The sequence below is a fragment of the Vipera ursinii genome, assembly GCF_947247035.1.
Source record: "Vipera ursinii genome assembly, chromosome: 2".
Lineage (NCBI taxonomy): Eukaryota > Metazoa > Chordata > Lepidosauria > Squamata > Viperidae > Vipera > Vipera ursinii.
In genome coordinates, this window is record NC_139513.1 from 187189876 (window position 1) to 187211952 (window position 22077).

A 22077-nucleotide genomic window follows, 5' to 3' on the forward strand; every position below is an offset into this window, starting at 1 on the left:
TCTCATATTGTTTAATTTACAAATTGGATTAAGTTATGGTCCTTTCTCCCTCTGACCAGAAAGTAGTTTGCTGTCCTGTTTTTTTTCTTCTTCTTTAAATTCTTCTCTTCACACATTCTTTTCATCAGCAACATATAATCATTGGGAGCATTGTTGTAAAAATAATTGCCTACAATTAATGTTGCAAACTTGGAGCAGAGTTTACTGAGGTTTGTATGAGTAAGTAATATCAATTAGAAGACTGACTCACATATACTTGTATCTACTTGTAGTTATATCTAGGTGTAGTTCTGGCTGCTGTTGTCATCATAACTGGCTGCTTCTCTTACTACCAAGAAGCAAAGAGTTCAAAGATCATGGAATCCTTCAAAAATATGGTGCCTCAGGTATGAAAGTGCTAAGGTTTCAGGTTTTTTTAAATACACAAGTTACACATTTTTATGTATCTTCGATCACACATTGGTAGTGAAGCTATCCTATATTGTTACTGAACGTTGCTTCTTCTTGCAGCAAGCTTTGGTAATCCGAAATGGAGAGAAACTGAGCATCAATGCTGAAGGTGTAGTTGTTGGAGACCTAGTGGAGGTGAAGGGAGGAGATAGAATCCCAGCTGATTTGAGAATAATTTCAGCTAATGGATGTAAGGTATGTATATCTTCAAGGGGTAAAAATGAAGAGACTGTATTGGACAACCTGCAGAGGATCTAGACATGGCATCACCCAGTGCCTGCATAAAAACCATATGGGCACTTTTTCTCCTGCAGGTGGACAATTCATCTCTCACAGGTGAATCAGAGCCTCAGACAAGGTCTCCAGATTTTACAAATGATAACCCACTAGAGACCAGAAATATTGCATTTTTCTCCACTAATTGTGTTGAAGGTAAATATAATTTCCAATATTTGACCAACAAGGCTGGTAGGATTACAGCAGTTCTCAGATCTAGAAATGATAGATTGTTCAAGGAGAAATTAGGAAACATCTTGGCAAAGCATGTCTTCTATTAGCACATATTAGAACTGATGGATGTTAATTTGTAAAGAGTGGCTGCAGTTGTTTTTTTATAAGTCTTTTTGAACTAAAGCAAGAATGTATTATTGCTAGGACATAATTTCTATAGCTATACTTGAAAACTTTGTCAAAGAATCTTCTGTCATTCCTATATGGATTAGGGAACAAGTTTTGCAAGGAGGACAAAGAACAAGAGTAAATCAAAGATTATAAAATGCTCTTAATGCATGAGGGATGAAAAAGTGTACCACCATTTGCAATATCTTTGAACTGCTTGACTGGGAAACATGATGACTGAAACATGTTTGCGCTGAAAGCCCACATGGTGTATTATGCCTGCATTGCACACAACAAAGAGAGAAGGAAGAGTTTAATTACACCCTTTCTTGTAATTTTCAGGTACTGCCCGTGGTGTAGTCATCAACACTGGTGACCGAACTGTGATGGGCCGCATTGCTTCATTGGCTTCTGGGTTGGAAGGAGGACAGACTCCCATTGCTGCGGAGATTGAGCATTTTATCCACATCATTACTGGTGTGGCTGTGTTCCTGGGTATTTCCTTTTTTATCCTGTCATTGATCCTCCAGTACACTTGGCTAGAAGCTGTAATATTTCTTATCGGCATCATTGTTGCCAATGTCCCTGAGGGTCTGCTTGCTACAGTGACAGTAAGTTGCCATAAACAGGAGATTAGCACTCTGTTTTTAATAAAAGATCTGAGGAAATATAGATTGTGATGGAAGGCAGCCTTCATCTCCCTTTTCCTCACTTTGTAGGTATGTCTGACACTCACAGCCAAGCGCATGGCTCGTAAGAATTGTCTTGTGAAGAACTTAGAAGCTGTGGAGACTCTGGGCTCCACTTCTACAATCTGTTCTGACAAAACAGGCACCCTGACCCAGAACCGCATGACTGTTGCCCACATGTGGTTCGATAACCAAATCCATGAAGCTGACACAACAGAAAACCAGAGTGGTAAGCCTGCCTGATCTCTGTAAGAGATAATTTGGCATTCCTTTCTGCTAATAGTCAAGATAATACTTGTTCAGACCTGCAGCCTAGCTTTCTAGCCATATGTAAAAACTTTGCTTTGTCTCCACAGTAGCCAAAAAGAATACATTTGCAGTGCTTCACATAATGTTTTAAGTCAGTCTTGATCAGTGTTTCTCAATCTTGGCAACTTTAAAATGGGTGGACGTCAACTCCCAGAATTACCCAGCTAGCCCAGCCATGCTGGCTAGATAATTCTGGGAGTTGAAGCCCATGTTAAAGTTGCCAAGGTTGAGGAACAGTGATCCAGACTCATCTGAAACAACCATTTAAGAATAGGGTTTTTTAAAACAGAAAACCCCACGTTAAAGCACAATATTAAGCATAAAATATATTTGAAAAAAAGTTGATCATCGTTTGAAGAGTATTATTTTGTTGATTGTTTAATTGCAGAGAAAAAATAAATTATAAATTCCATTAATTCTGAAATCCTGCCATATTTCTCTCTACTTTTATGGACAAAGGAGAGGACCATGTTACTATAATGAAAGGATAAATAGCTGGATATAAGCCTCCACCAAATTTGCAATACTTTTCATCCTGTTTTCTGAAGGCTTATAATATCAAGGTTTTTCCCAATCATCCTCATCCTTGTAAAGAATAGTGTATTGTTTCCCAGTGGAGCAGAAGAGACATTTTGTAGATTCCCCCTGCCTTTCCCATAAAATTAATGAGAAACAACAATCAAGTTATGAGTTTAACTCTTAATAAAGCACTATGGAAGTGATAACAGTAAATATCCTTTGCTTGGCCAACATTTTTAATTGAAAAGGAAAAACAGAGATAAAATAGATTTATTCAGTGTGTTTTTCCATATTTTTTGAAGCTATATAAATGACTATAGAGATTCTTAGTCATCCAGGTCATAGTTGCCCCAAACATGTTTTTCCATGAGACAACTGGACTTTCTTGTTTTTCCTTTGAAGATGTTTTGCTTCTCATCCAAGAAGCTTCTTCAGCTCTGACTGGATGGTGGGGAATGGAAAGATTTATAGTCTTTGCAGACAGCTGGTGATTTGCCTTCTTTTAGAGAGTTGTTGAGGCCACCTGGAGTTTATGTCGTCAGGGTCACCTGAGTAGTGCAAATGGGTGTGGAGCCTTCTTGGAGCTGCTGAAAGGGGGGGGACTGCGTTGTAGACTGGAGACAGGTGATGTCATATCCCTCCCCATTCATTTAGAGTGAGCTGTTCAATTTTGACATAGATGGCCTCTGACCCCTCTTTCAAACCAGCGGTCCTCTCTGTCCAAAATTTGAACTTTGCTGTCTTCGAAAGAGTGGCCTTTGTCTTTTAAATGCAGATGGACTGCTGAATCTTGTCCTGATAGGTTTGTTCTCATGCGTTTATGAAGTGGTTATTTTGTTTACCCAATGTACAGATCTACACATGACTCACTGCATTGTACTGCATATACCACTTTGCTCAGTTTGTGTCTGGGTGTTTTATTCTTGGTGTGGGCAAGTCTCTGCCTTAGTGTATTCTTGGGTTTGAAGTGTGTACATATGTTGTGCTGGCTGAAGAGCCTCCTGAGCTTTTCTGATATTCCTGCAACATATGAAATAACTACATTGTTTCATTTAATGTTTTCTTCTTTGTCTGTTATGGAGGAGCTCCTGCTGGGTCTTTTTTGAGAAGCAAAATGTCTTCAAAGGAAAAACAAAGTCAAATTGACTCATGGAAAAGTATCTTTGGGAAAAGCTATATAAATATTTTCTTTCTATTGTAATAAGTATTTTCATATAAGCAGCCTAGCATTTGTTTTTACTGTAACCAACCAAAATTGCAACCTGGATCATCATACCATATACTAAATAAATAAATTCACAGACTTGTTAAAAGAAAAGATAAGTAAAGTATGTATGGTGTAAACAAATATAACCATGATTACTTGGGGAGTTTTTCACAAGTCACCTACAGGGGTGTCAAACTGCTGGCCCGTGGGCCGGATGCATCATCCAGAAGTCACGCCTACCCCATTGCCGGCAATTGCAAAATAGTCCCAATACGTCTCGTGATATCACATGACTTCGTGAGTTTGACATGTCTGATGTAGAAAGTGGTAGTTAATCAAGACTGAAGTCCTACAGCTATTGTTAAGGGCCATGCTAGCCAGGAAGGGATCTATCTTCTGCATCTAAGCTTGTAATCAAGATGTTATAGGAGGGACTTTGCTCCACTGTGCCTGGCATGATAGCTTTAAATCAAACAAGGGGAAAGTGTGGCAGAGGAAATGAATTGTGTACTTATTTGAGCATGGAATTGTGTAGAACATATGGGTTCCTTCCCTTTAGGTGCTTCTTTCGACAAAACATCTCCAACATGGACTGCTTTAGCCAAAATTGCAGGACTATGTAACCGGGCTGTATTTCAGGCTAACCAAGAAAATGTTCCCATTTTGAAGGTGAGTAAATTCCTTAGTTCAGTTGCCATAGCTGCACACACTACCTTCTGCGGCCTTACAGTTAATGTGAAGCAGCATAAAGAAAAGGCATCTTGGAAAATAGAATGTTTCTACTAGTAGGAAGGCAACATTGCAACATCTTTAATATTAGCATTATTTCCTCATTTATAAGTTCTTATGGCATGCAGTGTTGATTAGGGTTAGGATTAAGACTTGAATGGAAATTTAGTTCACAGATTTGTGCATAGAACAAGAATCTACTGGAAATTATACCAGTGACAGAAGAAAGTTTCTTCTAACAAGTTTTGTTGTTGTTTTTACTGTGATACAAGAAGGGCAGTACAATGAATGCCCCCTAAACTGAGAAAAATGGATAGGTTTTGTGATTTGCAAAGTGCTGGACAAACTGCCTGATCTTGGCTTGCAACAAACACATGACTTTTATCAATCCTATAATGCTTCTTCTATGGCTTCCTGATTGCCTTAAATTTCAATGAGATGCAGATGATACAGGTCTGGTGTATCATCAGCAAAACAAACTACCGTACTTGTAGGCAAGCAGCAGTAAGAAACTTACATTTTAACTACTTGAAAGTACTTGTAAAAGGAACTTAAAGAGACTTGAGATATCATGTGTTTTTTAAAAGTTATTTACAGATGGCTTATGCCCTCTTAGTGCTGAGCACAATCTGTTCCACTCTATAATTATTATCAAGCCTGCCTATCTGCTCTTTACAGTATTGCTACAAAAATATTTACTTTTGTTGGTTTCTGCTTAACACTAGCCTCTTTTTTAAAATAAGAAACCTAATTGGTTTTCTTTTACAGAATGCTGAAATATGTCTTGTTGATAAAATTAAGCTTATTTGGAAAGGGAGGGGGACTTGCCTTCAAAAGACTTCAGATCTTATTGTGAACTGCTGTGTCATTTCATAGAGAGCAGTGGCAGGAGATGCTTCTGAATCGGCACTCCTAAAATGCATTGAACTTTGCTGTGGATCTGTCAGGGAACAGAGGGAGAAGAACCCCAAAGTGGTGGAGATCCCATTCAACTCTACCAATAAGTACCAAGTAAGAAATCCCTGCGTTTTGCACAGAGGCATTCCCTGGGAACAGATTCAATATCTTTTATGTTGGGGTGTTGTTATTTTCCTCAAACTCAATTAGACTAAATTATGTATCAGTCAGATTATAGCTCTGGCTGGGAGGGTTCTGTTCTTTTGCTCTCTGTTTGTCATCTGTGAGGTATATTCCAAACCAGTGTATGAAATATGTCCAAAAGCAGTTAACTAACATTGTTATTAAAAATATGCAGCTGTCAATTCACATGAATCAAAACACGTCAGAATCACGATATCTGTTGGTGATGAAAGGTGCGCCGGAGAGAATTCTTGACCGTTGCAGTTCCATCCTGATGCATGGAAAAGAAGTTCCCTTGGATGAGGAGGCGAAAGATGCATTTCAAAATGCCTATCTTGAATTGGGAGGCTTGGGGGAGAGAGTTCTGGGTAAGATGCCTGACTGAATTCTTGTTTGCCTCCTCTTCTCTCAGAATAATCTGTCAGTCAACCATGATCTCTATAGGACCTTGTGGTGGGGTGTTTATTACATTGCTCTGCTACCATCTTGCCTCTTTTGACAGCCTTCCTCCCTGCCATCCCTATGGACTCCATTGCCAGCTGGCTTACCTTAGAGCCAAGAGATTGCATGAAATGGGTGTAAGGATATATGATGAAGATACTTAGCCAATGGGCAAGAAGTGCTTGAACTATCACTTATGATGGTATGGCTTTGATGTCATGGTCAAGCACTCGCTGCAATATTGTGGCAGAGAGGGTGCCTAGCTGAATATTTTCCTCCTAAGTGCCCACGTCAAATACACAAAAGTCTCCCCAAACAGAACTGGGTAACTTAACCATCAATAATCCCTGCTGAATGTCTGCCCTAGTCTGTCTACAAATAACAGAAATGGGATTTCTTCTAGGCTTCTGTCACCTGGCTCTGCCTGATGAGCAGTTTCCTGAAGACTTCCAATTTGATACAGATGAAGTGAACTTCCCTATAGAAAAACTGTGTTTTGTTGGTCTAATTTCTATGATTGATCCTCCTCGTGCTGCTGTGCCTGATGCTGTTGGCAAATGCAGAAGTGCCGGAATAAAGGTAAAAGCGCATTACTAAGCTATCCCCTCAAATATTTAAGGCTAAGTACAGTGCCAAATAACTGAAAAGGGGCTATGTGTGATAGCTTTATAGGTAAAGGTCAGGCAAGTGGCCTTTGAAAAGACTTCTAGGCCTTGTCTTCACTGCACTTGGTGAGGTTGATTTGTTTCATTTTGTAGGTCATTATGGTGACAGGAGACCATCCCATCACAGCGAAAGCTATTGCCAAGGGTGTAGGCATCATCTCCGAGGGAAATGAGACTGTGGAAGATATTGCTCTTCGCCTCAACATCCCTGTCAGCCAGGTCAACCCCAGGTATTGGACCAGTTAGAGTGAAAATGTGGAGCATTTCTGGGAGCAATGTGGAGCAATCCTGCTAATTAATTTCTTTTTTCTGGCATTTAACAATATCTGTTGGTAGGATATGAGGAATAGTAGTAGTAAAGCAGTAAAATGGTTTCAGTATTTTCTTTTTTTTTCAGATTAAGAGATGTTTACAGTATTTGTTTTAGGCAGCTGAGTCCTTCTGAAGGTTTGGAAGCAAAGTAGGATTTGTACACACAAAGTGAAAATGTTTGCTTCAAACCCAGAACAAACAAATCTTTATGGTGATTCTGCCACCTTCTTCAGTTCAGCCTGTTTGGCAGAGCCCAAACCTGGACCGCTTTGACTGTCCTAGGTTTCAGATGAAATAAAATGTGGATGAGCAACTAGGGCAAGGCTCTTCGTCTGTACTCCTTCCCTCAGGAACTTCCACCAGCCCCGATCCCCCTCTCAGATGCCATCACCACTGTTAACCTCAGTGCAGAATGTCCCATTGGCCCACCTGCCTTCAGTCTGCCCTTTAGCTTCCCAGGTACTTAGCAGCTGTCTGCCACTAAACAAGTTCTACCTATAAAAACAGCCTCCGATTCCTTCCATGACAAAAAAAAATGTGTGAAATGGGTTTGGGAGAGCAGCGCTTCATTAGATGGCAGCACAAAGCAATGTGGGGCTAATCTCTGAAGCTAAGCAGTATTGTTGGACCCTGGCAAATACTTGGTTGGGGCATGACCTGATAATTTCAGGATTGTTGGCTAGATTAGGAAATTAAAATACTGGAAGAGGGCAATTAGCAAAGCACTATTAGTGTATTGCCAAGTAAAGTGCACGGGCACAGTCACTGAAACCTGAGTTAACTTCAAGGATATCTTTATTTTCATTAGAAAGCAAGGTTTGAAGAAATAATCTGCAACTTTTCAATATACCATTTTTTAAATTACAGAGATGCCAAAGCCTGTGTGATTCATGGGTCTGACTTGAAGGATATGAGCAGTGAACAACTAGATGATATTCTGAAATACCATACTGAAATAGTCTTTGCTAGAACGTCTCCACAACAGAAGCTTATTATTGTAGAAGGCTGCCAACGGCAGGTAAGCAGAGGGGATCCTTGCAAAGTTGGTCAGTCCATTCTATATAAAATCTGAGTGGTAAACTCAAAGGTGCTTTTTCAAGACGGAACTGGACTTTCTTGTGTTTCTCTGAAGACGTTTCACTTCCCATCCAAGAAACTTCAGCTCTGGTCCAGCTTCTTGGATGAGAAATGAAACATCTTCAAGGAAGAACAAAGTCCAGTTGCCTCTTGAAAAAGCACCCTTGGGACAACCATGACCTGGATGACTGAGAATCTCCATAGACATCAGAATGGTAAAGACTGAAAGTGATCTACCCCCTCCAGTTTCTGATTGTCAGTGTAAAATGAAACCCTGACAGTTGGTGTCCAGTATCTGTTTAGACACTTTCAGTAATATTATATTGTTAATTAATAAGCTTGCCTTAAATATATAACCAAAATATCTCTCTCTTGCATTTCCATCCACTGCAGATCTGCAGGGTTTTCCCCTTCATTGATCTGCTCTGTATAACATCCTGGTGCCTCACTGCTTTATATTTGCATGTCCAGTGGTCCATTACTGTCTGGCAGTAGGTTTTTTCAGATGAGAATATCTGAAATATTCAGTCTGGTCTCTCAGTGTCAGTCCTGTGCTTTAATACTGAAAATATGTGCCCTTCCCATACTCATAAAGGGGGGGAAAATTAGGCTGTCCTTGAAATAAAGTATCTGGAAAAAAGAGTTTGTTTAATCTTTCAGGGTGCTATTGTAGCTGTCACTGGAGATGGTGTGAACGATTCCCCTGCTTTGAAAAAGGCAGACATTGGTGTTGCTATGGGCATTGCTGGGTCAGATGTCTCTAAACAGGCAGCTGACATGATTTTACTAGATGACAACTTTGCTTCCATTGTTACTGGAGTTGAAGAAGGTAAATACTTAGCTCAGTTTTCTAAATTAAAGAACTTGTCTCCTTCCTCTTCTTCCATATTATATTCCAAGTCTCCAAATTCTATGTGGAACTGTGTTTGTTTATACAAGAATGTAAAACTTGCTGTTTGGTACTTGGAAAAGTAGACACGTTCTCCACTTGTCAGTTGGCTAAATTTCCATCTGCCTTTTATTAATGTATGCTCTGCTACAGAGGATTTTTCCTCATCTTTTTTCATTAAAGTGAATTAAATTTTGTATTCTAAGGAGTTTGGGCAGGAAGGAAGGTTGGCCTCAAGTATATGACAATCTTTTGTTTTAAAGTGCTCTTTATTTTTAGGTCGCCTGATTTTTGATAATCTGAAGAAATCCATTGCCTATACTTTGACCAGTAACATTCCTGAGATTACGCCTTTCCTTATCTTCATAATTGCCAACATCCCCCTACCGCTGGGGACAGTCACTATCTTATGCATTGACTTAGGCACTGATATGGTTAGTAAAATTTATTTATTAATATTGCAACTAACCCCCCCCAACCCCACAGAATGAGACATACAGTATATTTCTGTTGCACAATGTTCACAGTGAGGCCAAATGCTCATTCAGTGTGGATGATACTGATTCATATATGAATCAGCTTACAGTCTGTGAAGCTTAATTTAATTCTGCAACTTCTCTTTCCTGCTCCAAAGGTTCCTGCAATATCTCTGGCATATGAGCAAGCAGAAAGTGACATTATGAAGAGACAGCCCAGAAACCCCAAGACAGACAAACTGGTAAACGAAAGGCTGATTAGCATGGCATATGGTCAGATTGGTAAGTGGAGAGGTACCCGCCTGTACCTCTTTGGGGTGAATAGAGATGGCAGTTTTTTATGGAAGGGCAAATGCTCGGAAGTCTAGCAAAATGCTTTACATGGGGAAAAGTTGACAGAAAAAGTATTGCATTCTTTTAATGAAAGGTAAGGAGGAAAGTTGGAAGAATTAACATAAAATCTAAAATAGATTCAGGACATGCCATTTGAACTACAGGGAGTGCAGAATTATTAGGCAAATGAGTATTTTGACCACATCATCCTCTTTATGCATGTTGTCTTACTCCAAGCTGTATAGGCTCGAAAGCCTACTACCAATTAAGCATATTAGGTGATGTGCATCTCTGTAATGAGAAGGGGTGTGGTCTAATGACATCAACACCCTGTATCAGGTGTGCATAATTATTAGGCAACTTCCTTTCCTTTGGCAAAATGGGTCAAAAGAAGGACTTGACAGGCTCAGAAAAGTCAAAAATAGTGAGATATCTTGCAGAGGGATGCAGCACTCTTAAAATTGCAAAGCTTCTGAAGCGTGATCATCGAACAATCAAGCGTTTCATTCAAAATAGTCAACAGGGTCGCAAGAAGCGTGTGGAGAAACCAAGGCGCAAAATAACTGCCCATGAACTGAGAAAAGTCAAGCGTGCAGCTGCCAAGATGCCACTTGCCACCAGTTTGGCCATATTTCAGAGCTGCAACATCACTGGAGTGCCCAAAAGCACAAGGTGTGCAATACTCAGAGACATGGCCAAGGTAAGAAAGGCTGAAAGACGACCACCACTGAACAAGACACACAAGCTGAAACGTCAAGACTGGGCCAAGAAATATCTCAAGACTGATTTTTCTAAGGTTTTATGGACTGATGAAATGAGAGTGAGTCTTGATGGGCCAGATGGATGGGCCCGTGGCTGGATTGGTAAAGGGCAGAGAGCTCCAGTCCGACTCAGACGCCAGCAAGGTGGAGGTGGAGTACTGGTTTGGGCTGGTATCATCAAAGATGAGCTTGTGGGGCCTTTTCGGGTTGAGGATGGAGTCAAGCTCAACTCCCAGTCCTACTGCCAGTTTCTGGAAGACACCTTCTTCAAGCAGTGGTACAGGAAGAAGTCTGCATCCTTCAAGAAAAACATGATTTTCATGCAGGACAATGCTCCATCACACGCGTCCAAGTACTCCACAGCGTGGCTGGCAAGAAAGGGTATAAGAAGGAAATCTAATGACATGGCCTCCTTGTTCACCTGATCTGAACCCCATTGAGAACCTGTGGTCCATCATCAAATGTGAGATTTACAAGGAGGGAAAACAGTACACCTCTGAACAGTGTCTGGGAGGCTGTGGTTGCTGCTGCACGCAATGTTGATGGTGAACAGATCAAAACACTGACAGAATCCATGGATGGCAGGCTTTTGAGTGTCCTTGCAAAGAAAGGTGGCTATATTGGTCACTGATTTGTTTTTGTTATGTTTTTGAATGTCAGAAATGTATATTTGTGAATGTTGAGATGTTATATTGGTTTCACTGGTAAAAATAAATAATTGAAATGGGTATATATTTGTTTTTGTTAAGTTGCCTAATAATTATGCACAGTAATAGTCACCTGCACACACAGATATCCCCCTAAAATAGCTATAACTAAAAACAAACTAAAAACTACTTCCAAAAATATTCAGCTTTGATATTAATGAGTTTTTTGGGTTCATTGAGAACATGGTTGTTGTTCAATAATAAAATTAATCCTCAAAAATACAACTTGCCTAATAATTCTGCTAAGCTTGTAAGCCGCCCTGAGTCTTCGGAGAAGGGCGGGATATAAATGTAATAAAAATAAAATAAATAAAAAAATAAATTCTGCACTCCCTGTATTCTGCATTTCTCTTATGTATGTTTTTTTCTTCCCCTCCCCCAAGTTATATTTTGCATGTTAGAAATTAACTGGGGAAGACTGGGAAACAGTGAACCCCCATTATCCACTGTGACAAATTTTCTAATCTCACATATAGAATGTGGCTTACATCACCTTGAAATTTGATGCCACAGCTGTGGAAATATGTCTGGACTAGTTTTCAGAGATCAGTTTCTACTGATAAGGCATGCAACACACTGTATTTCCTCACATGCTAGGGAAGGTGTGCATTCTTGGACTTCTCACATGAAAAACTACAATTGCTAATAGCAGTCTAGTTATCTAATAGCAGAATTGTGGCTGATAAGGAGGCTTCTTAATCATGACCTGTATACTGTAGAAGTTTAGTGTGCTAATAATATTAAGAGCTAACACTATTAAGGGAAACTGCAAAAGAAGGTACATTGTATTGTACAACTAGGGAAAGGGCAGGTGAATTCTTCAGTGGAAAAGGTGAGTATAAATAAGAAACCCAGGGGGATAAATGAGAAGCAACTGGATGTTGGACCAGGGGTTAACAGCTGGGTGGCAGGTGCTTTTAAGAGGGCAGTACTTCCTGGAATGGCCCTCTGTACAGTTACATTGTGCAAAAGACTTTAGCAAAACTATAGTCTTTTGACATAATGAAGATAGACTTCGCTGGAATTTGGAAAGTTGCAGTAGCTTTTGTATATTTTTTCACAAAGATCAGTACAGCAGTAGCCAATATTTCATCCTTAATAAGTTGTTAAAAGCAAATAGATCATTTGAATAAATCTGTACTACAAAAATGATTCCCGCTTATGTTAATTGGAAGATGGTGAGATATTTTCAGTTTCATGAGACGGTTTAAAATAATACACAAAATAGACACCCAGTGTTTTTGGAATGTGGGTTCCGAAAGTACTGCTAACATTTGTTGACCTCTGTCTATTTGTTTAGGGATGATCCAGGCCTTGGGGGGCTTCTTCACATACTTTGTAATCCTCGCAGAAAATGGCTTCTTGCCATCGTCCTTACTGGGGATTAGAGTGATGTGGGATGACCGATGGGTAAATGATGTGGAGGACAGCTATGGACAGCAGTGGGTGAGTTTCTCTTTAGCTTGAGGGGACTACTACCAGACATTATTAAACCCCATGCCCATTGGATCTTTGTTTCATTGGCAGTAAAGAGGAAGCCCAATAACCGATTCTTTTCCTCTTAATCTTTAGACTTACGAGCAAAGGAAAATTGTAGAATTCACTTGCCACACATCATTCTTTGTCAGCATAGTGGTGGTACAGTGGGCAGACTTGGTTATCTGTAAGACCAGAAGGAATTCTGTCTTCCAGCAAGGAATGAAGTAAGTAGCAGACTCTTAACAAGGGCATTTTTTCTCTATGGCCCCTTCCTTGTTGAATATTACACAATTTGGAAATAATGTAGGCCAGCAGCCTTGAGAAATGTTTGCAAGCTGAAAAGTCTGCAAGATCAACTTTGATCTCTCAATGCTTCCACAGGAACAAGATCCTAATATTTGGTCTCTTTGAAGAAACTGCTCTTGCTGCCTTCCTCTCTTACTGCCCAGGAATGGATGTTGCCTTGAGAATGTACCCACTGAAGTAAGTAATAAACCTGACTAATGCTTGATCTTTGAAGTTGATAATTAGCTCATTTATTCCTCAGTTGCTATTACTGGATTTAACATAATTTTGATCATTTTTAATTCAGTGATGCATTAAAGGCATCTGGGCTTCCTCTGAATTATATGTTCATTCTTGTTTTTGAAGCCTCTGAGTTTTTGCTAGCCATCAATTATGTCGTACAGCTATGTATTACAACTGTTTTTCTAACCTTGCAGGCCTTCATGGTGGTTTTGTGCCTTCCCTTATTCTCTCCTCATCTTTGTCTATGATGAAGTAAGAAAATTAATCCTCAGACGCAGCCCTGGAGGTGAGCAACTATTTACTCAACGATCTTCTAGGGCAGGCATGTCAAACTGCTGGCCCACAGGCTGGATGCGTCATGCCATAACCGTGCCCACCCCATTGCCAGCAATGGGGAAAAAGTCGTGATATGTCGCGCAATGTCACGTGACATTGCGAGTTTGACATGCCTATTCTAGGGTATCATAGACTCATTGTGTTGCTCTAGAAAGCTATGTAAGGATTCAGATGGGAAACATAAATATATTTTATAATAATAATAGTAAATGTTATGAATGAGACAGGTTCCTTTTAGTATCTTTGGAAGGCCAGGTGGCATGAATTTACATTATAACACATAGTTAACTTATCCACCTGTGCTTTCAGAGCGCAGTATTGTGTGTTCTCTAATTTTTTTATATAACAAGGATTAATCTGATATTTAAATAATGGCATATACAACTTGACGTCTTTGTTTTTCTCCTCTGTAGGCTGGGTGGAAAAAGAAACCTATTACTAAAGGACTGCTGGACCAGAGGTAGTTGCACTCTTGACATCCTTCCGTTCTTTTGCTCCTGAAATGCAGGAAGAGGGAAACTTTGGAGGATGAAAGCAACTGAGAGCGCAAGAAGAATAATGCAATGGAAAAAATGGGTAGTGGTTAATATAGTCCAGGCTTTGGGGTGGAAAATACAATAGTTTTTAAATGTGCCTTTTCAGGTTTTTTAAAGAAATGTTAAGATTTTATATCTGGACTTTTACAAATAAAGATGGATCAGAAGAGGAATCTGTCTCTCTTATTCATAGTAATTCAGAAGGTGGGTAAACAGCTTAAAAGGCAAGAAAAGTAGACCAGAGTCAGGAGGCTTTTGAGGTTTCTTTAAAGGATACATAATGGCAGCAAATAGGGACGCGGTGGCTCAGTGGGTTAGGACGCTGAGCTTGTCGATCAGAAGGTCGGCAGTTTGGCGGATTGAATCCCGAGTGCCTCATAACAGAGTGAGCGCCTGTTACTCGTCCCAGCTTCTGCCAACCTAGCAGTTCGAAAGCACGTAAAAATGCAAGTAGAAAAATAGGGACCACTACGGTGGGAAGGTAACAGCGTTCCGTGCGTCTTTGGCGTCTAGTCATGCCGGCCACATGACCACGGAGACGTCCTCGGACAAGCGCTGGCTCTTCGGCTTTGAAACGGAGATGAGCACTGGCACCTAGAGTTGGAAACGACTAGCACGCATGTGCGGGGGAACCTTTACCTTTTAATGGCAGCAAAATGGACAGTGCGGATGCCCTATCCTAATTGGATGTTGATAGTAGGTATTCCGAAACAAAGTGAAGGTCTATCGAGACAAATTGGTTTGCATAAACAGTGTTTCTTGCTTGGGCCTTGCTGTTGAGCATCTTAATGCAGGTCCTGTATTATTAGTCATCCCCACCTTAAATTCCAGGCCGATAAGTTAAACTGGCTTCTTAGTTAACATAAACTCTCTTTCTGATCATAAGTGTACTTCAGAAAAGGAAGATCAGCAAGTCATAGTAATGAATTTTAAGATACTTTTCACTCCTCATTTTATAAGCAACAATACTTCTCCACTTAAATCTGCAGAGCTGTCCAGCAGGTAGCTATTTTTCCTTGTTCTTGTTGTGACTCTATAGAATGCCATACAGAGCTAACAGAACATCTGTGTATGAACTTCATGAGCATAAGATGCCATTTGGTCAAACTTTGCAAATCTCTCATATGTGAAACCAAAATAGGCCTAAAGACGTGTTTCCCATAGCAAGAAGAGATCAAGTTCAAAATAAATTGGATTTGGGGTGGGATTTATAAAATGGGATTGGAGATCTCAGATTATCTTAATAATATTCTGCAACAAAGATGTGATTTGTCAAATCAGAGCAGGTTTCTGTGTTAATCCCGCAATCCGTGGTAGCTACAGTACCACTGTTGAAGCAGCAGGATATTGAAAGCAACGTCTATAATTTGGGAGACAAAATCTGTGTTAATACTGGAAGTTAGAAAGATCTAATCAAATGTGTATCTTTTCATGAATGTGGATTTTAATTAATTCATCAATAAATAGGATTCCATGACAAAAGAAACTGATGGGGAAAGTAGCTAAAACTGAACACTATAGACACCAGTGAAGGAGAAGAAAGACCACTAGTCTCGCTACAACAAAGCCTTAGTGGCAATTTAATGTGGAACTAATGCTAATGAAGAATCTAACAGTTAATAATTTTGTAGGCCTGGAGTACTGGTAAGATGGCAAAAACAAATGTCCCTATTTTCAAAAGAAAGGAGGACTTGGGAAATTACTCGACAACTTGACATTGATACTGGCACGTTTTTTAATAGATTGTTGGAACATTTGTGAGCACATGGATAGGAATGCATCAACATGAATGAATCAATAAAAGCCAACAGGAGTTCATCACAAATAAATGCCAGACTAATTTATCTAACAGCCTTGAAAAGTGAGCCAACGTGAACAGTAGGGAACTTGAGAAATACAAAGTCCGTCATCGTAACTAAAAAATAAAGCCACAAGATAGGGAAAACTCTCAGCCCAAGTCACCTCATAGGGTTGTTGAGGGGAAAATAGAAGAAAGATGTGTTGGATATGTTCACCACCTTGAGTTATTTGTAAAACATATTAAGGTGGGATGCAAGTAAATACATAAATTAAAAAAAACTAGTTTGGTAGGATAAACATGAAAAGGATGTAGGGTTTAAATAGAACAAGCTAAAGATGAGCCATCAGTGTGATGCAGCTACTGAAAAGACAAACTATTTTGGGAAGCAACTGCTCCATTGTATTCTCCCTTAATCAAGGCCACTGTGGAAACTTTGTTGAGTTCTGGGCACCAAATATTTTTAAAAAATGACAGATTAGAGCAAGTTAAGAGGGAACAGTTATCAAGATAGGGAACTAGAAATCAACATAAAGAGCAGTTAAAAGTTTGGTCTGGCAGCAACAACATTCAGAAGCTTCAAGGATTGTCATGTAATAGAGGGAGTGGGCTTATTCTCTGTTTCCCTAGCAATGGGTTGAAATACAGGGAGATAGCTTCACTTTCTATAGCAGACATCTCCTATTGGTAAGATCTGTTAACCAACGGAATAGATTACATTATGAAGCGGTCTGGGCCTTGAAAAATAGACTTGGTGGCTATCTAAAATGTTTTAGCACATCCTAAGGGAGGATGCAGACAGTTGGATTAGATGACCTCTGATGAGCCTTCCATCTCTGATTCAATTACAGGAAATCAAAAAGGACACATCCATAAGGTCAAACTTGTGTTTCACCACGAATGAATATAAGTTGCTCAAGAGTTATAGAGAAGATAACAGGAAAATTTAAGGACAAGCTGGGGTTAATGCAAACAATATAAAAGGCTTTTTAAAGTTATGTTTAAAATAAAAGAAGCTGCTCACTGTAAATGGCAAAATAATAGGTTATCCTTAGCTTTTAGTATGGAACAATCTTCCACAAAAGGCATGTGCTGAACTAAACAGTTTTAAAAAATTGAAGGGATGATGCTCATGTTGGATGATAAGAGAATCTGTATTTACCGTAGACAAGTTCCACTTTTGGATAAATTGCAAGCTAAACTTCTAAAGGAACTTCTCAGTGGTAGGTGAACCTCTATCCAGTTTGTGAAACTGGAAAACTGGAAAAGGAAAAATTAATTCATATAAGTAAAGCAGGGATTTGAACAATTATAAACTGCTCAGACAGAAGGAATTAGGAATTGATTCCAAAATGCAAGACAAGGAGTAATGGTATTTTTTATAGGTTTAGAAAAGCAGAAGTGAAAACATCTAGATCAGGGCTTTTCAACCTTTTCACCCATTGTACCACTTTTAGGATATGGCAACATCTGACTACCACCAGTCGCCTAGCAAGGTGTCAAAAACCTGATGACACCCCCCCCCCAAAAGGAAAAAAGTGATGAAGTACAGATAGTCTTCGACTTACAACAGTTCACTTAGTGACTGAAGTTACAATGGCACTGAAAAAAGTGCCCCCCAAGCCACATCCGAGCAGGACAGCTGCCTGCCTGCCCTCCTGGCGGCACTCTTCCTCCTGTCCGAGGTTTTCATTGTTGTGAGCATTTCTGTTGAGGATTGGCAGCGGGGGTGGAGTGGGGGGAGTTTGGTTTTTATTTCCCCCCCTCTCTCTTGGGTGGTTGCAGCAGGTTTTGGTCACTTCACATGACCCTGGGACACTGACCATCATAAATATGAATCATTTGCCAAGCATCTGAATGTAAATCACAAGGGCCTGGGGATGCTGCAACATTCCAGCTGATTGGCATTTCTTCTGGGCTCAGAATCAGAATCAGCCCCGAGCTCCAACTGGAGCCTGGTGCTGATCCTGGTGCTTCCGCTGAGCCCTGACAGCCCTGCAGCTCCAGCCATCTCTCGCTCAGGCTTGTGCGGTGCTGCCACCGGTTCAGCTCATTCCCCTCCCCCGCTACCACTTCTCTAGGATGGCCGCATACCCCCTGCCAGGTGCCAATGTACCACAGATGGTACTCATACCACTGGTTGAAAAGCCCTGATCTAGATGGAAGATGGGCCCACCCTCACTAGCTATTACATAGAGAAGCCAAGATTGCTTTAATTTGGATTCCTACAGGAAGTAGATGGCACAAAGTCTGGGAAATAATTACAGTTGACTGAAAGCTAAAGAGAAGTTGCATGGCATTTTGTATGAGAGCATTTAATGTATACACATATGTGTTCTATACACTTGAAAATTAAGAATTTTAGAGCTGACATTTTTTTCAAGGTATCTGCAGTATCTCCCCAAATTCAAAATAAGGAGAGAGGGGTAGGTAGGCAAGGAACAACAGGAAAATAAAGACATTAAAAACGGGGATGTCTTTGCTCATTCTACATCTCAAAAGCTTTCCTAACCTTTCTGCCTTTCACTGATGATGCCTTGAGGAATTGCTGTACAACAAATTGCCGGCCAGCTGATCTCTGTGTGGTGATGGGAAGCCGCCTCCTCACAGGAAAAGCCTTTGTTCTTACTAGACAAAGAACTTTGTTCTTTTCTGTACCTCAATCAAGCTGCTTGTTGCCATGCTTCAAGGATACAATTTAGAAGAATAGGTCAGTTAGGGATCAGATGACTTGGCCTCATGCTCCACACCACCTTCCCTCACAAAGTCAATACACACTTGGTTGTGCATGGAGCTGGCAGTCCCCAATGCTAGGACTGACCTCCTCAGTGGGACACAAAGACAAGGTCTCCCTCCTTGTTAGAGCTGAGAAGGGCACTACTAGTCTCCAAGCACATACAGTGGTAACCCAGGCAAAGGAAATGCTTTACTTTGGTGCTGGATTTCTTCCTAATTTTAACAGGCCAGCAGGTAGATCTTCAGAGTTTTGGAATGAGTGGAATGAACAAGTGGTTTCATCAGACTTGCGAGTCCTTACAGTATATTGGAGAGAGAAATTTTGAAACTAGCTAGTGCAAGGCTTCTAGGCAAATTCTCACAGAAGGTTAGGTTTATATGGTCATTTCAGAATTCCTAGGGTCAGGAAGCCTTTTAAAGCAAAAATGAGACCCTTGAAACAAAATCAGTCTTTAGGCACAAGAGTACAATTATGGAAAGTTAATGCATAGTCCTAAATAGAAAGAGAATCTAACATGAAAGGATCTGATAGTTCATCTATTCCAGTCCCCTGCAGAAATCCACTAACTCATTCCCAATAGGTTGCCATCCAGCTCCACTTGAAAAGCTCCAGTCAGGGAGTTCCAGTGCTTTACTGGTGGTTATAGGAAGGAAATTTCCCCTAAAGGTCAGACTTAATCTCCTTTTAAAAAAATCAATCTATTGTTTTGCGCTTGGTTCCAAGAGAGAACAGGTCCTTGCCCTCATTTTGCATGTATCAGCCTCTTTGACAGTTGTAGACTGCTATCACATGCCCCCTCAGTTTTCTCTATTCCAAGCTACATGCTCTGTTATTTTAATGGTTCTTCATTGGATTTGTAGGCTATGTATCATTCTGGTGGCTCTCCTGTCATTCTTCTACATAGATAATCCTTTTAGATTGTCCACCTCTGTTTTAAAGGGCTGTGGTCAGAACGGGATACAGTACAGAGCTCCAAATGTGGCTGTATTGCTACAGAGTACAAAAGAACTACAGTATTACCTCTCCCAAGCTGCCTTAGTCTGCACATAGTTTGGTTTCCTTTGCACATACTCTCCCCTTTATTCTTCAAAGAAATGCCATCTTCTATTTATACAACTTGTCCACAAGCATATAATGAAAAACTCTGTCAAAATGAGATCAGGTTATGCTAGGTTATGCTACAACCAGTCTTCACTTGGCCCATCAAACTAATCACTCAGTCATAAAAAGAGATCATATTAATCTGACAATCTTATTCTTTTTTTCATAAGTTTTATTGATTTTTTAAAACATGAGTCACATAATAGTTGGTTAACAGTGTGTTTGCTGGGTTTACATTTGTAAAGAGAAATCATTAACAATTTTATTTTATTTATTTATTTTTAATCCCATTTATATCCCGCCCTTCTCCGAAGACTCAGGGTGGCTTACAATTTAAGCACAAATCAATGTGCTTAGCAATAGCCTTCATTCTATGTATATGCCTGCTTATTAGGGCTTTCGCCCCCCCCCCAAGCGGCATTATTACAAAGTCAGCTTATTGCCCCCAACAATCTGGGTCCTCATTTGGTTTCTATAATCCATAATCCACATATTCAAACAAATGTTTCTTTTTTTAAGTATTCTCTCTAATAGATCCCATCATCTATATTCTTAATTTTCACTTTAATGTTTTTCCTTTGACCAGTATCTTTCTTGATCAATGTGTTTTGCTGAATCAGAGAGTTTTTCCATCTATTTTCCCCCAAACAATTATACAATTTGTTCCAGATTTCATAATAATCTGTTTCACTATTATCCTTGAGTTCTAACGTCAACCTATCCATTTCAGCACAGGATAAAGTCTTCTGAGGGTGTCTCATTATCTTTCCATCTCTGTGCAAAGACTAATCTTGCTGCTGTTAGCATGTGTAGTAATAGGTATGGGGATCCTTTATTGTATTTATTCTTGGTAATAACCAACAGAGAGTTCTGGCTTTAACTGTATATTCTGCATTAGTATCTCTTCTAACCACTGTTTTATCAAATGCCAAAATTTTTGTGCTTTTGAGCATTCCCACCACATATAGTAGTAGGTCCCTAGCAATTCTTTGCATTTCCAACATTTCGGTGAGGTCTTTTTATCCATTTTAGCTAATCTCATGTGGGGGGAGGTGTTACCTATAGAACATCTTATATAAGTTTTCTTTGTACGCAGTAGCTATTCCTTTCCCATAATTCTTGCCAGTTATCTAAATCAATACCATAACCAAAAGTTTTACTCCAAATTAACATTGTGTCTTTTACTTGCTCTTCCAACATATCCTGTTCCAATAAATATTGATATATCCTTTCTATCCCTTTTTCCTCTGTTCCTAATAAAATTTTATCTAATTCTGTACGTTGTAGTTTTATTCCCCATTCTTTTTTATCCTTCATATATGGCAATTGTATTTGGAGGTACGCCCACCATTCAAGTTCTATCCCTTCTTCTAATAACTTTTTCCTCGATTTTAATTCTCCTCCTTTATCTAGGATGTCTTTGTATATGGTCACCTTTCCTAATTTCATGAAATTTGGGTGTATGAACATCTCCAATGTGGATAACCAATTAGGGATTTCCATATAATTGCGTTTTTTGATTCTAACCCATACATCTAATAGTGCCCGTCTGATGTAATGTTTCTGGAAGTATTGATGAGCCTTGTGCTTTCCTTCCCAAAGAATTGCGTGCTACCCTATCTGCATATCATGGCCTTCTAAGGCTAGTAATCTCCTGTTTCTCAAATGTATCCACTCTTTCACCTAGGTGAGCATGGCTGCTTGATAATATTTTTCCCAATCTGGAAGGCCGAATCCACCTCTTTCTTTAGAGTCCTGTAAGAGTTTAAATTTGATTCTTGATTTTCTCCTTGCCAATTAAATTTAGATACAATTTTATTTAAATTTCCAAAGAACTCCTTTCCTAATCTGATTGGTATACATTGAAATAAAAAAGAGTAATTTAGGTAGTACATTCATCTTTATTATTGCAACTCTTCCCATAAAGGAGAGCTGCAAATTTTTCCATCTGTCTAAATCTGTTTTAATTTAATCAACTAATTTATCATAATTATCTCCTTTAAGTGTGACACATCTTGCCATCAATTGGATCCCTAGATATTTTACCTTCTTTGTTATCTGAATATTTAATTTCCCAACTAGCTCTTTTTCTTGTAGTTTCGTCATATTCTTAACTAACATTTTAGTTTTTTCTTTATTAATCTTTAAACCTGCTACTTCTCCATATTCTCCCAATACTTCCAACAACCTTACACCAGACTTCAAGGGCTCTTCCATGATGAAAACCAAATCATCTGCATAGGCCTGTAACTTAAATATTTCCTTTTTGGTTTCTAAGCCTTTAATTTGTTCTTCTTTCC

At 39.6% G+C, this 22077-nt stretch overlaps 1 protein-coding gene across 1 annotated transcript in view; it reads left to right on the forward strand.

The window, feature by feature from the left end:
• LOC310636417 (sodium/potassium-transporting ATPase subunit alpha-1) overlaps window positions 1-14314 on the forward strand; it is a 28694-nt gene extending 14380 nt beyond the window's left edge. The window contains exons 5-23 of the mRNA XM_083356225.1: window positions 273-386; window positions 511-645; window positions 765-882; window positions 1411-1679; window positions 1788-1986; window positions 4352-4461; window positions 5398-5532; window positions 5777-5969; window positions 6446-6621; window positions 6801-6937; window positions 7887-8037; window positions 8757-8925; window positions 9265-9419; window positions 9620-9743; window positions 12563-12708; window positions 12835-12965; window positions 13123-13224; window positions 13464-13555; window positions 14019-14314. Coding sequence (XP_083212351.1) covers window positions 273-386; window positions 511-645; window positions 765-882; window positions 1411-1679; window positions 1788-1986; window positions 4352-4461; window positions 5398-5532; window positions 5777-5969; window positions 6446-6621; window positions 6801-6937; window positions 7887-8037; window positions 8757-8925; window positions 9265-9419; window positions 9620-9743; window positions 12563-12708; window positions 12835-12965; window positions 13123-13224; window positions 13464-13555; window positions 14019-14047 — 2685 coding nt within the window. The 3' untranslated portion in view covers window positions 14048-14314. The remainder of the gene's footprint in view (window positions 1-272; window positions 387-510; window positions 646-764; window positions 883-1410; window positions 1680-1787; window positions 1987-4351; window positions 4462-5397; window positions 5533-5776; window positions 5970-6445; window positions 6622-6800; window positions 6938-7886; window positions 8038-8756; window positions 8926-9264; window positions 9420-9619; window positions 9744-12562; window positions 12709-12834; window positions 12966-13122; window positions 13225-13463; window positions 13556-14018) is intronic.
• Window positions 14315-22077: the final 7763 nt, after the last annotated feature.